This window comes from Notolepis coatsorum, assembly GCF_963971535.1.
Source record: "Notolepis coatsorum genome assembly, chromosome: 13".
In the NCBI taxonomy this organism is placed as follows: Eukaryota; Metazoa; Chordata; class Actinopteri; order Aulopiformes; family Paralepididae; genus Notolepis; species Notolepis coatsorum.
Genome location: NC_140177.1, coordinates 55,117,747 through 55,133,853, shown reverse-complemented (window position 1 = coordinate 55,133,853; position 16,107 = coordinate 55,117,747). Strand labels below are relative to the sequence as shown.

Genomic DNA, 16,107 nt, shown 5'->3' with positions numbered 1-16,107 from the left:
TTTGGACGCCAACTCGTCTTTAAGAACGTCGCTGAGGCCTTGAAGGAATGCCCTTCTTAACGGAATGTCATTCCACCCGGAGCCCGCTGCTAGGATATGGAATTCAATGGAATATTCGCGCACGCTGCGGTTTCCCTGGCGGATGGCGAACAAGCCAGCAGAACCCCAGCGTGGGTGGTCGAAGACCTTTTGCATGTCGGCGATGTATGCGGGGAACAAATTGCAGAGGGAGGACTGACTGAAGTGGAGAGCTGTCGCCTTGAGCAGACCCGACAGGTAAGTGATTTTAGATGTATCACTTTGGAAGGTGTGCGGCTGTTGTCCGAATACTAGTGAACATTGAAAATAAATGCACAACATTTAGAGACGTCCCCGTCGTAGCGTTCTGGTGCGGGGACATGGGGCTCGGACTCCCTGTACGGGGGCGCGACAGGTGGGGTAGGCTGGGCTGTGATGTATGCATCAAAACGGTTACATTGTTTGTCCCGCTCCGCAGAGCTGAGCGTGAGAGCGCGGAGTTGGGCAGTGGTCTCCTCTAGTGAACGAGAGTGTTGTTATTATTATTATTATTATTATTATTATTATTATTATTATTATTATTATTATTATTATTATTATTATTATTATTATTATTATTATTATTATTATTATTATTATTATTATTATTATTATTATTATTATTATATCACTTATCTCAGCACCCCCGCCGCTGACTGACTTCCCGCGGCCCTGCGCCACTATGCACAGCATTGTAGGGTAACACCCAGCCAGTTGTGGTCTCAGCCACGTTGTCTAAACGTTACATGAACACACACAACTTCTCATCATACAACAAAAAACCCACTTCATTTTTACTCATGTAAAAAACAATGCTGTTCTTAGGTAGAGAGAAGACACAAGCCTTGGCCAACGCTAACCTAAGCTATACAAAGCGACCAAGACAATTTTCACACCACACGTCGTATCTCCAAATGTAGTGAAGTAACATATGTTTTGTTAAACAAAGACATCGTTATTAACCAAAAACATTTGGGAGGGGGAGGAAGGAAGAGTGGGGTAATGTCCAATGGACACCTTACCTGCACCAACGAACGCACAACGAAATCCGTTTGTCCAGAGACCCGGGGAATTGAACCGCAGATTCGGAATCACGGTCCCAGGAAAACAAAGCTACGACTTCACTGAGGAGGAGCTAATGTTATCGTGGAGCATCAGACTACAACCCCCTCCACGCCGCTAAGGGGCAGTGAAAAGGATTCCAGCCTGGAGCCGACCTTCTTAAGCTGTGCAATTGACCCCCCACAACTGACACACATGGCGCCCGCGTCGCAAAAAAAAATCACCCGCCCAGAGAGGCCGTCAGCCCCCACACAGCCAACCGTCTCCCAAGCATAGTGTCCAGCTGCAGAGCCGGAGACAATGCCGGCGGGGATTGCTCAGCGACGCGCGCCCCTAATGCGAAGCGCCGGTGGAGGTCAGAATGATCATCATCTTCCACACTCCGGTGGCGAAGACATTATCGCTGTATTTCCTCGAAAAATAGTGAGAGAGAAAACAAAGATATAATGTCAACGCAGCTCCTCTTCTCCAATAACTATTTCGGCACTAAAGTGGTGTATACAGGCACTTTGCGGTGGTGAAAATAGGGAAGGAACTGATGGTGTGGCCATGACCCCGCTTATGTATACGAGCGGATGTGGGTGTGGCCAATCAAATCATAAACAAGGTGGCCTGTTGGGATGTTAGATCCTATTGTGAAAAACTGTGATTTTATGTCTGCACTTTACAGTATACGCTCATTTTATGCCTGTCTTTTTTCTGTTGTGAAGCACTTTGAGCTGCAATTTCTGTATGAAAGGTGCTATACAAATAAAGTTTATTAGTATTATTATTATTATTATTATTATTATTATTATTATTATTATTATTATTATTATTATTATTATTATTATTATTATTATTATTATTATTATTATTATTATTATTATTATTATTATTATTATTATTACATTGTGTGAATATGTAATATATCTACCTATTTGTAATACATACACATTGTGCATAACACTGATGCTATCGCTGTGAAGCCACGTACAGCGTGATGACTACAGCGTGAGCGACCCAACTGAAAAAAGCAGCCCACTAGACAGATCAGAGGGGGTCACGCCTCCCTTAAGGCCCCCAACCAATCAGAATAAATCATTTGAATTTTTTAAGAAATGTCAGTATGGCTGCCAAATTAGTAAGTGAAGTTACCGGTATTTAATTTGTTGTAGGGAGGTCAGCCAGCCAATCAGGGGGCCCCTCGAAACATCAACACATCATGTCAAACACAAATCTATTTGATGTTATTCAGTCTGCCATATCTGTCTATGATGAGCAGAGATGGCTGTGCTAAGGGTTGTGTATGTGGGATGTGTCTGAAGAAGTGACCGCCAGGGCTTGATATTGATTATTACATTGATGTTTCTATCAAGAGATTCATAATCAACTTTCAAATGTGTTGGTTGATTTGTCAGATGTTTTAGGCTTTAGCTGGACTGTTAAACATGTTTTGCTGGAAAGAGAAATAAGCTTCTCATGTTTCATAATATTGTAAACTGATTAGCTCACATAGCTTTAGGAAATGAAATATAGCCTACTGCGGTCAGTATAAACCAGTGGTTCTCTATCTTTTTCATGTCAAAGACCTCCACATGAATACACATTAGGCTGTGGACCCCCAATTTGATTATATTTAGTCTCAGGGATCCTCCATCTGAGAAGATATTTGTTCTTAGATATGACTTGTGTCTATCCAGAATCTATACTGTCGGTGGGGAGATATCATTGGAGAGAAACCTATGATTAGAGTAGTTACTCTAATATTCATCTATACTCTATATTACTAAATAGTCTCCCATTGAGCTAAAGTTCTAGTGAATCATACGGTGAAATTAAACTATTCCCCATTTTTCTGAGGACCCCCTGGAAACTCCTCAAGGACCCGTGGGGGTCCCCGGACCCCTTGTTGAGAACCACCGATTCCTGACCGCTGTGTTCATTACTAACGATACCTATAGCCTACTACTACACAGTAATGTGATAAAAGCCAACAAGAATCGTCTCATTGTTTACTGTATGTTGACGTGTTTATCCAAGCAAGGGGCAGGGGTGTTCTCACCAGAACATTTTCCCATGTTGGAGTAGTCGGTGTCGGGCCCACCAGCTGCTCGGGCTAATCTGGTCCAGTCGGCCTGGTCACCTGGTCCCTGGATCATGCCACAGATGTTTTCACGCTCAAAGTCACACGAGTCCAGGAACGTGGAGGCTTTGGCTAGTTCAAGGTACATAAACATCACATGCAAAACACACACACAGACACACACACACGCACACACACCAGCTCATTAAACAGCTCATAACAGGACTTTGACCTGCCATAAACATTTATTGCATACTGTGATTAAACTGTTACTTGTACCCTTGTTTCGTATGGTATGGAGTTAGGACATTTATCATTTTATTTACTAACAATCCAGATGATCTTAATGGATACAGAATATAACGTTAAAAGAACACTCCAACATTTTAGGAAATACATGTATTTTCCATCTTTCATAGAGTCAGACGAGAATATTGATATGTATGAATTTAATCTCAGTTTTGGAGTTGTTGGAAGTTGTATTTCTTCACTTTTGATGGAGCTAGGCTAGATGCTCCCTACTCTTTCAATGTTTTAAACTCTGCAACAGTGTTAATCAGATATAAACCATTACAGTGTGTTCTGTTTCTCAAGGGCTCGGCCGGATGAGAGCAGACCTCTAGTGAACTGCAGTTCCACACTGTTTCTGTAATTAATTATTTGATATACGTTTCCTTGAGTTGGGCTTACTACTACAGGTGCCAGGTGGAAATAATTGAAAATAATAGTGCCTGCAGTTCACAAGAGGTCTGCTCTTCTCCGGGAGAAGAGCGATGTGGCCGATGCAGTCAAGCTCTCGAGACACAGAACACCTTGATGTGTTTTATTTCCGATTATCACACGCCCTCCTCACAACAGAACGATAGGATTAAGGCTGAAAATCGGCAAAGTGACCCTTTAATAATATAATTGGCACTCTCAACCTTGTTTTGGATGTATGCATTTATGACTTGATATACTGTATAAATGTTGTAACATGATTGTGTTAGCTGTGTCACAAATTGCATAGTATCGATATTATAAATATTACTAAATTGAATGGTATTGTAGCAACATTTGTCGCAAACTATTGAATCAAGTTTGGATCATATTGTGGTAAAGCCTTGGATTCACACCCCTACAAAAAATGTATCCAGGACACTGAGCTTTTAAAAAAGCAGCTGTAGAAGAAAGTCTCCTTACTGCAGTTGTAGAGGCGGCTGAGCTTCAGCAGGTCGCTGTCACTGAACTCCATGCGCTGGCCAATCACATCACTGAAGGCAGGGATCAGGGTAATGATGGTTGGCTCTGTGCCATTGCGGAACGCATTCTTACTGTAGTGCATCATGGAGCCATAATCGTATGGTACACCCAACGAGTTGGAGGTGGTGTCGTCGTAGGTGTTGAAGTTGTCTTTCTTACCTGTGTGTGCGGACAGAGACAAACATCTGGCATTCTATGTGGCACTCTTCAATAGCCATACAAAAGACTGTGACCCCCTTCTTTCCCACAGTGTGCTTTCAATGGCCAGACAGCACACTGCCCTCAGCGAGGCTTACTGATCTCTTCAATTCAATTTCATTCATCTGTCTTGTTAATACATTTATATTGATCATGGGACCTGTTCATGCGCATACTTAATCATACTTAATCATACTTAATCAAGCCGGTTCCATGACACCACTGTACTTTGCACTTTAATCATGTCAGACATAATTAATGACTTGATTCATGAATGGCCGGGTGACGGGCATAGTTCAACGGTGCTATAATATAACTACTGATTGAAATGTGAGCACTCCTTGCTCATCTTGTTTATTAATTACTCATTTGAATCATAACATATGCAGATTCTCTACTGTTGAAATCAAAATACCCACAGGTTGCACAGCATGTTGCCTTTGAAATGTACTTAGAACAATGAACACCATTACCAGTGAATATAACAATGACATCATCATCTCCTTTATCCCCTTATTATCCACTTCATCTCCTCTTGCCAGATAACTTATTGCTCACATAATTGTGTTTTATATCAAAGCAACCCACAAGGATTGTTGGACGCTGAACCCTAATCCCATCTCTGCCTGTGACTTCTCTATAAATGATCTCTCTGTAAATCTCTTTATTCTCTGGTTTCCAATTTGCGGGCTCCATGCCTGCATCATGAGGAATCGGCAAGATCTCCTATTTGTGGCCTGGCATCTTTCCCTGCATGTTAAGAAATTGTCAGGATTATTACTTAGTATTGCGCTTCATACCCTGAACACAGGGAAATGTACAGGTTTAGTTTGCAGGCGTCCTGTATTACGAGGAATCAACAGGATTTCCAATTGCAGGTCTTGCAGGACCATATCACAAGGAATCAACAAACCTGCCTATACATGCCAATTGCAGCCACGCCTAAATAACTTTTTCCAAATTCTTGTGTGCGCAGGTCCGGCAACCGAATAAAGGACCAAGTTAAATAACCAAGAAACACAGTCAGTGAGCTAACCTAAACCCGAAAGCTTGAAACTAATTAATTTGAATAGTTTCTTTGAATACTGTGCTCTTCTTGTGTATGTATGTACAATAAATGTCCTATTAAACCCAATAATACACGAGACCCTCTTCTTGGGACCAAGTAAGGTTTCGTCAATAATCCAATGTACACTTACCCCTTACATTGACTGGAGCTTGTTTGAATAAAATGTCTTCAGACTTCAAACTGTAATTGTCTTATCTGTATTGCACTGATGAAATACATGTTAACAAGATAGTTGTTTTGACATTGCGAGTTTGATGGGCATTGGAGCAGCTGCGTTTTTACAGGAGCAGTAATTAAAAAAAGAAAATTAAAACTGAGAGGGCAGGCGAGCACAAGATGAACTCAAGCGGGAGCGGTTGAATAAATCAGTCCCACGCAGCCTTCCACAACAAGGCTGCTGCCTCACTCCCTGTTCACACGACTGCACAGCCATACTGTAGGCTACATAGTAAAACCAGATCATGAATAATGTGCATGCAGTAAATGCAGATAATACTACAGTAATCGGCCTGATAAGCAATGATTATGAGATGGAGTACAGAGATGAGAGAGTCTGGAGAGACGATGCAATGCCAACAACCCTGCCCTGGACATCAACAAGGCTAACCCTTTCACTGCCGCACTACCAAAACGGTTAACCCTTTCACTGCGACAATTCACAGAAGGTTAACCCTTTCACTGCCACATGACAGCCGGTTAACCCTTTCACTGCCACACGGCAGAAATGTAACCCTTGCCTTTACTATCACACAACCGACGGCGACTGTCAGTTGTGTGATAGTAAAGGGTTAACCTTCGGTCGTGTGGCAGTGAAAGGGCTAAGGGTATGCAGACCAGAGAAAGACTTTCGTCTTGTTTACATCAGGGTCCCCCATTTTTTATTCGTAATGAAATTGCTATTATGTGTCTGCATGAACACACAATTGTAACTGTACTCAAAAATAACAAAATAAGGGTTCTCAGTTCACAACTATATTGGTCAAGTTTTGGGTGGGACTTGTTTGCGTCCCTACAGCTTCTTATTCAATTGAGCAAGATGCTCGGTTATGTCACACAGCCAGTTTGCATCTGACAGTTCAGACAATATTTCTTCAACCCTTTGTTACCTATTCCGCCTGGATCTTTTTTGTATTTTGGGCTGTAAAATTGTCAAAGAATGTCTGAGGAGTAAGTGCTTTTGGCTTTTTTCCTTTGTTACTTCATCAATACCTCAGATGTTCAACATACATGTATGTGTAAGAATGTGTAATAACTAAGGCTGTCAAAGTTAAAGCTTTATTAACGCATTAACCCACAATTATTTTAACGCCACTATTTTTTAACGCAAGATGAATGTTTAAAAAAAATAAAATAAAAAATTTCAGAGCTCTTGTGGGCCACATCAAATGACGTGGCGGGCCACATTTGGCCCGCTGGCCTTGAGTTTGACACCTATGAGTGGAGGGAGGGGGGCAGCTTACGGGTCTATGTATTAAGTTGTACATATAGCAGCCTCCATTAGAAGTAAGATTCCCACCACTTTTGAGCTGGCATGTTGACACCAGGATTGAGCCAAGCTTCAAGTTCAAGGCAATCTTCTATTACCCTGCCCATACCTGCCCTATATTCTTTTATGAATAAATAAACCTGCTCTTTGAACCTGAACAAAGCTTCTATTCTCATTCATGTGAGTGATCATAGAAGCTTGAACTCTGTACTTTCACAGGTGGTATGCTTTTTTCTTTGAAAATTATAACCAATTTGCTGGGCCCCGGGCTGAAAGAATCTTGGGCCATGGGTTGTGTGAAAAATGCAATCAATTTAGGTATGAAATGTAAAAAGAAACATGCATAGACAAATAGATAAGAGTGTCGAACATCCTAATATCAAGTCATGATGATATACAGTAAATTATGGATGTAAGAGACTTCCTGTGTCAGGTGAAACCTGCCCAATTTTCCGCTGTCAACTAAAAACACACCTCTTCAATCAATATCTGAAAATATATATTTAAAAAGAATAAAAAGCCTTCTTACTGTCCACTATTATGTACTTTGCTACTATGTCTTTACTACTATCTGCTATGCTAATATGTCTATACTACTATACTACTATGCACTGTTGCACTGAGTGTAGCATTGTTTGACGAACAACACCACTTATCCTTAGCTGCCAGAGATGCACCTCTCCGGCTGATTTGTTGTACATCATTTGTAACTCGCTTTGGATAAAAGCGTCAGCTAAATGACTGTAAAAAAGCAGTGTGTGTAGTAGCACGTGGGGTGATGAGTGATTGAAGTCACACAGTGTGTATAGTAGCACGTGGGGTGATGAGTGATTGAAGTCACGCAGTGTGTGTAGTAGCAGGTTTGATTGATTGATTGAAAATTGTATTAACAGATTGCAGAATGGGTACAATACAGTACGGCTCAATACACACAATTGTTAAGGGGATGCAGACCAGAGAAAGACTTTCGTCTTGTTTACATTAGGGTCCCCCATTTTCAATTCATAACAAGGTGGGGTGATGAGTGATTGAAGTCACGCAGTGTGTGTAGTAGCAGGTGGGGTGATGAGTGATTGAAGTCAAGCAGTGTGTAGCTGATTTAGAAGTGGGAGGTTCGATACCCTCTGAGATATGGTCCCACATGATGGTGATGTAATCGTTGCGGTCCGACCTGGACTGCTCGTGCCAGAACCCCAGAGCATGAAGGAACTCATGTTCGATGGTTGCAATCCGGTCACAGTTACTCCCTATGGACAGCTCTTGCTTTCCAGCTCGTCGATTACCCACTTTGGAGAAACAGCTATGAAACAAGAAAACAAACACACACATAGATGTGAAGCACTGTTGGATGTATTGAACTGTTCTTACACAATGTGTACTGCCTGTGAGCCTCCACTAGGGGCAGAGGGGCTAACAGTGAGTGAGTGAATGAGTGACTGCCTGTGTGAGTTAGGGAGATTGCCGGTTTATGAAGTATTTCGCATCCAATAACAAGGACACAAGAGTCATTATGCAAAGCATTCATAGTGTTACGCCTGTCAGCCACCACTAAAGGGGTTAACCGTGAGTGAGTCATTTAATTTCTGAATGAGTGACTGAGTGAGTTAATTACATTGCTGGTCTACAGTATGAGGTGCCCTGCATCTAAAAACAATAATCACACACAATCTGTATTATTATTTTTTTATCCACTTTTTCTCCTTATCTTTCTATTTTTTCTCCCATCCCAATTTCGCCTCGCCAATTCTCCCTTAAATTCTCCCCTCCACTGTCTTGAACGTTGCTAGACTATGCCTCCCACTGGTCGGCTGCAGTGAGGACCAAGCCTTGCATCACGTGTCCCCTCCGGTACACGAGGAGGCAGCTGTCGCATCTTTTCACCTGTACAGCGCGATCTCTCAGTGGCGAGGAGTAACACGTGGGAGGCTCACGCTGCCCCCGTTACTTCCTGATTCTGCTGTACAGGCGCACCAACCAACCTGTAGGAGTCGCTGTCCACAACGTCCAATCCCCACCCACCAGCGTTCCCACCCCTAACACTGCCAATTGTGTTAGTATGAACGACCAGCCAAGCTGGTAGCAACGCAGAGAGCTGGGCTCGAATCCAGCATATCCTGCGTTAGTGGCGAGCGCCTTGCCCACTGCACCACTTAGCCGCTCACACAATCTGTATTATCAAACATTACAGAGAGCTATCATCCATATTCTCAATCTCAAACATTTCAGAGAGCTATCATCCATATTCTCAATCTCAAACATTACAGAGAGCTATCATCCATATTCTCAATCTCAAACATTTCAGAGAGCTATCATCCATATTCTCAATCTCAAACATTACAGAGAGCTATCATCCCTATCGATATCATCAAAGTTATTTTATTATACTTTTTTTGCTTTATTTAGCCAGATAAAACATAAAGAACAGGTTTCTTATTTACAATGTCAATCTGGTCCAAGAGGCCTCAATAGGAGTACAAATATACATACGTATATACATACATTATTGCCGTTATACTCATTCAACTCATTTATACACCAAGAAGGTAATTGAAGTTTCCCTCATTTACAACACTGTCAAGTTAAATTACAGATAAACAACACAAATTAAGAAAGGTAAAGGACAGCTTAGACAATTAGACATTGAATAATCTAAACAAAACAAAGACGATAACATTTTTAAACAATCACAGACTGAAGCAGGGAGATTTGTAATTGTGTTTTTAAAATGTCCATAGGATAGTGTGGTGTTGATTTTTAGCAAGAGTTGAAGATCATTCCAAAATTCTGGGGCATTAAAACAAAAGGCTGACTTTCCAAGCTCAGTCTGCACTCTGGGGACCTTAAAGATAAACAGGTACCAATGTTTTATTTAGCCTCTCTGCCAGAGAAGACCAACCCACTTTATCGTACAGGATGGCGGTGAGTATCTATCACCAGTAATACATCTGAGAGCAGAATGATAGACTGTGTACTGTAGATGTTTCAGAGTGGAAGGAGCAGCATGTCTATAAATCACATCTCCATAATCCAAGACAGATAGAAAACCTTCAACAACCCTCTTTCTGCTAATCATTGGGAAGCTGATTCTGTTCTGTAACAATAAACAAATTGTTGCCGCAATTTACTGGCATGGTTGTTTATATGGTATTTAAATGTAAATTTCTCATCAAGCCAGATGCCAAGATATTTGACTCTTTCGATGTCAGACCCATTCACAGTTGATATATGCAAATCATTGCAAACAATATCTCTAACCCTAGAGGACATACTTTTGTTTTGCTTGCATTAAGTACAAGATTAAGGCCAATACATCTTGCAGAGCATTACATGAGAGTTGCAGGTTCTCAATGGCTAGTAGTAGTCAGCAATACAATACAAGAGACAATAGTGTCATGCGCATGAAGATGAATTTGACATCCAAAGATGAGACAATATTCATATAAATAGTAAATAAGACAGGACTCAGGAGTGACTGGGCTTTCCCAGTTTTTACACACTGAAGTCTCTCAGACAGATATAGCTCTGAAATCAACTGCAAGTATTTGCAAAACCAACGCTATGGAGTCTATTAACCATTTCAACCGTCTGTAGTGTGGTAGTGAAAGGTTAACCTTCTGTAGTGTGGTAGTGAAAGGGGTTAACCTTCTGTAGTGTAGTTGTGAAAGGGTTAACCCTTTGTCGTGTGGCAGTGAAAGGGTTACTTTGGTAGTGTGGTAGTGAAAGGGTTAATTAAGAAGAGAATCATCAACTGTATTGAATGCTTTTGACAGATTTATTTGATCTAGAGCGGATACTATCATTCACAACTAAAGTAGTGGCTGAGATCATGCTAAGATTTTGCTCTGAAACCAAATTGGTGTGGACTTACAGTAATACAGAATGATTTGAGATAAATAGTTGATAATCCAATGATTCCAGGATTTTTGCTAGACAGGACAGTTTGGGAGATTGGTCTATAGTTTGGAGATAAGTCTACAGTAATGATTTTGTGTATCATAAATCTAAGATAATCATAAAAAAAAACATGTATGGCTTACCCGCCTCCTTTAAAGATGGAAATATAGTTTGCCTCCCCGAGCCAGGGATGAAAGTCAATACAGGTCTTAAGCCTGTACTGTTCAAAGGCTTTCAGAATCACACCTTTTGCATTGATCTCTGCAGAGAGTATAGAATATATTATTTTAATTATAAAAAATAATGTATGCCTTCCAAAGCTTACAGACCACTTGAAAATAATGGACCATAACACATTGCAACTCCGTGGAGGTTGTGGTTTTAATTATCCATGCTCGCTCAAGGTTCAAGGGTTTATCCTTTGTCCATATCTGCCTAGGGGACATATGGTCAATATTCAAGACTATATTACATATGTAGAGACATTTTCTACATGTATGGTCATTGTGAAATAGTTCTCCATGACAATATAGATGCTTTGAAGTGTTTTACAGCGGCTGTCTTACCCAAGTTGTCCTCCATGTAGTACGGAACTGTCTTTGGCCACCTGTATTCATCTCCTATTATGGAATTACGAACTTGTCTCTGCAGTAGTCATTGAAAACCATCAGAAGGATAGATAGTAAGAATCATTTATAGCCAACTAAATGCATTTCATGACATACATTAGATCTTAAACATACCTCATCAAGCACAATATCACCCTCCACGAGATTCAAGCCTGCCGCTATATAGAGATCAAGAACAAAGCACTTCAAGATTTTTAACAAATAATCTGAGCAATGAAAGCAATGTAGAAAATAATATTTTGCAAACCTTCATTGATGTCAAAAATATCAAGGTCCTGTCCACCATCAACATCATATTCTGTAGAGTACATTTGGAAAATATACAATATAAGTACTATCCTAAGTAACTGCCCTAACTTGTGATTCATCACAACCATAATATCAGAAATTATAGGAATTATATAAGACAAATAAACAAGCAATCCATTTTTCACATTATTACTTACAAAACACATACCTAATACTCTTGGTGTAGGCTGAGCATGAAACATAAAAAAAAATAAAAAAAATAAGGGTTACTAATTGGCAATAATAAGTCAACTCAAATAGGCAAAACACACACACATACTGTACACACACTAACACATTTTAACACATATATACTGTATGTCTAATTAGGATAGGTTAAACTACTATATCCACAAAACAAAGACATTTCTCACCAAGCAAAGAATAGTGCCACACAAGAGATATACAGTGAGAAGAATAAATACATGTGTAGCTCCTCTGCCCCCCATCTTTGAGTGATTAAGCGTCCACACCCCTGCACAGGACACTTGAGGTGACTATAGCCCTGCTATACAAAGTAAACCTTTGGAGACAATGATAACACAAAGGTGCTCTTGACAAGAGTGCATTATCACCAATCAATAATTGACAAGAGATGTAAAAAACCTGTGCAATAAAGGAACTTAATCTTAGCCAGTAACCGCAACACTGATCTTTCCACACACAAGCACACAACACACATACACCACACATCCTCACTTGCACTCTCTCACACACCCCACACACAAATACACTACAAAAAGGTCACTTTAAAAACACAACTGTATATTTGTATATTATTGTATATAGTACTCATTACCTTTATTTCGTAAGCTTAGCATTGTATTTTATTCTTGTGACTTTTTATCATGTCTATTCTATTTTATTATCTTTTCTATTTTATTATTTGTATTTTTGCACAATCGAGGCGGGCATGGTCACCTTCATTTCACTACATGTCTTGTGTATGTATGTGGCAAATAAAACTCTTGAATCTTGAATCTATCTACTCACAAATCCAAACAAGTGCTTTGCCCTATAGGGTTGTGGTGTGTTTTCCTTACTTTCCTTGGCCATTTTATTGTTTTAATTTAATCTGCTTTTCAATGCTTTATTATGATGTATGTTTTTTATTTAGTATGCCATGTTAAAGCACCATGAGACTACATTGTATTTTAAAGTGCACTCTATGAATACATTTTATTATTATTATTATCATTGTAAATCCATACAGATTTTCTGCAGATGAAGGCAAAGGTATTTTCTCATTTTCACTGAGCTGAATACATTTTATACAAGACTGTTCCCCCCCCCCCTTTTGGGATATGTGAGAGATTGTGGGCATAATATAATCAGCTTTATATTTGGGAGGAATTGTTTATTGTGGGGTCCCGACATAAAAATGCATACTGTAGACATACAGGCACATGCAATCTTAAAGCACATACTAAAAGACATACAGACCTACAGCAAAAGATAAGATTAGATAAGATATTCCTTTATTGATCCCCTTGGGGAAATTCAGGCATCATATGCAGCATGTGGGAGGGGGGAGAGGAGGTACAGGTAGTAGGAGACATGGTACAGGTCATATAATTATAATACAGTGGAGAAGTAAAAATAAAAATAGAATAATAATAGACAATTTAAAAAAGGCAGTGTAAACAATATAACAATATAATTATCGCATATGGGCAACAAGGTGTAAGATGAGGGTATGTATGCCCTCTCAGTTATATTTTCCCTACAATAAATATAGTTACAATATATATAATCTAATAATCCAATAATCTAAATCTAATCTAATATATAATCTAAAAATGGTAAATGCTAAAATGCTAAGTATATGCTCTGGTGAAGTATACAGTATACACATAAGGTGCGGTATGCATAAGGTAAGTATGCCGTGATATACATCATACGTTATGTATTGTCCTTTTAGGTGGGAGTCAGACACACTCAGTGATGGAGGTTCCTAGTAGTTGGAAGTCTGGCAGCAGTCCCTACCCACTGTTGTGGAGCCTGATGGCCGCTGGTATGAAGGACTGGCCGAGGCGGTTAGTTGAGTGTCGGGGGGGTATGAGCAGGGGTGTAAAAAGTACCCAGAAATTATATGAAAGTATGGGTACCGTCTCAAAATCGTACTCAAGTAAAAGTCAGAGTATCTGACTAAAAACACACTTGAGTCAAGGTAAAAAAGTGTCTACTTTTAAATGTACTTAAGTACTAAAAAGTAAAAGTAAAAACTTTTTTTTATTCCGGGGCAATGAAATGTTCCGTTTCGTCCTCTTCATCACTCGTACTATCGTTTGTGGCCATCTTCTGTAGCTTGTCACTCTGACTGTCTATTCTTCTAATAGCAGGTGTTTAATCAAAGATCCCCACTTTCTAGTCTTGCACAAGAACCAATCACCATGGGTATGGGCGGGTTCATTTTCCATTGATGCGGATTTGATTGGCTGTTTTTAAATAAAGTGCGGCCGCAGGATTAATAACGTTAACGTTAGTTTGGCCAGAGAAACAAATATACTAATTAAAATGGTTGGACCTGCGAGATTTGTACTTTGTAGGTCTGTATTTTAAATGTAAGGAGTAAAAAGTATATATTTTTTCTCTGAAATGTAATTGAATAAAAATACAATTATACAAACCTAATAATACTTGAGTAAAGTACAAATCCCCCAAAACAGTACTTAAGTAGTGTAACGAAGTACAATTACTCAAGTACTTTACACCCATGGGTATGAGTGACTGAACATGCTTCATCGTAGAGGGGGTGGGAGGGATTCTCTAGGATAGCAGCCAGCTTCCTTCTCATCCCCCTCTCTGCCACCACCTCTAGTCTGACCAGCTCGACTCCCACCACGGAGCTAGCCTTCCTCACCAGCTCGTTCAGTTTGTTGGTGTCCCTCGAGTAAAAACAAAGTCCAAAGACATACAAACGGACAACTAGAGTAACACAGACAAAGCTTTGAGCAACATGACAAATACATACAAACAGACATAACACATCAGAATATGTAAATAAATCGACCACAAGAAAAAAAGTACCCAATGTACATTATGTTTTAGCCATAAGTAATATATTTACGTTTCATATTGCCAAAAGTCCAAAACCTTGTCATCCTTGGAAACTGTTTTGGAAAAGGGCAGGCACTTTCAAAAATATACTTGTCTCATCATTGGATGAGCCATCTGTCTAGCATCGTCTATCACAGGCTAACTTCAACCAATCAGATCAACAAACCATATGACATACAGTAGTAGAAGAGCATTGAAGAGGAAGCTAGCTATGTACTTAGCATGTCGGTAGACGATTCTTGCCATCTTTGTAAGGAATACGAATACCAAAATAATATTTAATTCAAAGAAGGTAGCAAACGTCACACCTAACCCACGCCCATAGCTGCCAGTAGTTCCTCATAGGACTTTGATTGAGCAAGCACACACTCATGCTGCACACGGCCACACTTATGGCCACTAAGGAACGGTCACTTTAAGAATAGTATAGTATAACTTGAGATTGTATAATATAGCATGTACATGTCGCGGGTGGGGGTGTGTGCTGATGTACCTGCTGGACCCTGAGAGGAGGACGCGCCCCAGTGATGGTCCTGTGAGGATCTATAGGTGTACCTGGCAGTGTTGTCAGGCAAGTGCATATGCAATATATGTATTTATGGTAATTTCCTATAGCCGTGCCGTGCTATGCTGTCCATTCTTCCCTTGTCAGGTCCATGGTGTTCCAGTGGAGAGGGGAGGAGCCGTCCTACTGATGTGGTGATATGCGCTGGAGTAATTGATATCAGGCGAGTGCAGAGCATTAGTCGGTGTGTATTCATTGAGCGGTGGGATCTACCCATGGGAGTTCCCTCTCTTGCGTTACAGGCTGTGCCGTTGGAGGAAGCTGATTGGCTGGCTGGCGCATAGGGGCGGTGCCCTGGAACCCCGCGAACTCGCTCAAAAGGGTGGTGAGTATTGACAGCTGGGGGCGAGACACAGAAGGACGAAACCCGGAGCAGAGGAGGAAAGAGAAACCCGAGGACGCCGACTGGTGATATTGCTGGTACACACGGCACTATTGCTGCTTCCTGCCAGAACGAGAGTCGAGAGGACGACACCGGAGGACGCGGAGCTG

General features: G+C 40.5%; 1 protein-coding gene across 1 annotated transcript in view; it reads right to left on the bottom strand.

The window, feature by feature from the left end:
* mep1bb (meprin A subunit beta b) overlaps window positions 1–16,107 on the bottom strand; it is a gene marked incomplete at both ends in the record, with an annotated part of 211,403 nt that overhangs the window by 19,595 nt on the left and 175,701 nt on the right. The window contains 8 exons of the mRNA XM_084327668.1: window positions 3,164–3,316; window positions 4,367–4,585; window positions 8,301–8,479; window positions 11,217–11,334; window positions 11,640–11,718; window positions 11,817–11,860; window positions 11,950–12,000; window positions 12,160–12,178. Coding sequence (XP_084183794.1) covers window positions 3,164–3,316; window positions 4,367–4,585; window positions 8,301–8,479; window positions 11,217–11,334; window positions 11,640–11,718; window positions 11,817–11,860; window positions 11,950–12,000; window positions 12,160–12,178 — 862 coding nt within the window. The remainder of the gene's footprint in view (window positions 1–3,163; window positions 3,317–4,366; window positions 4,586–8,300; window positions 8,480–11,216; window positions 11,335–11,639; window positions 11,719–11,816; window positions 11,861–11,949; window positions 12,001–12,159; window positions 12,179–16,107) is intronic.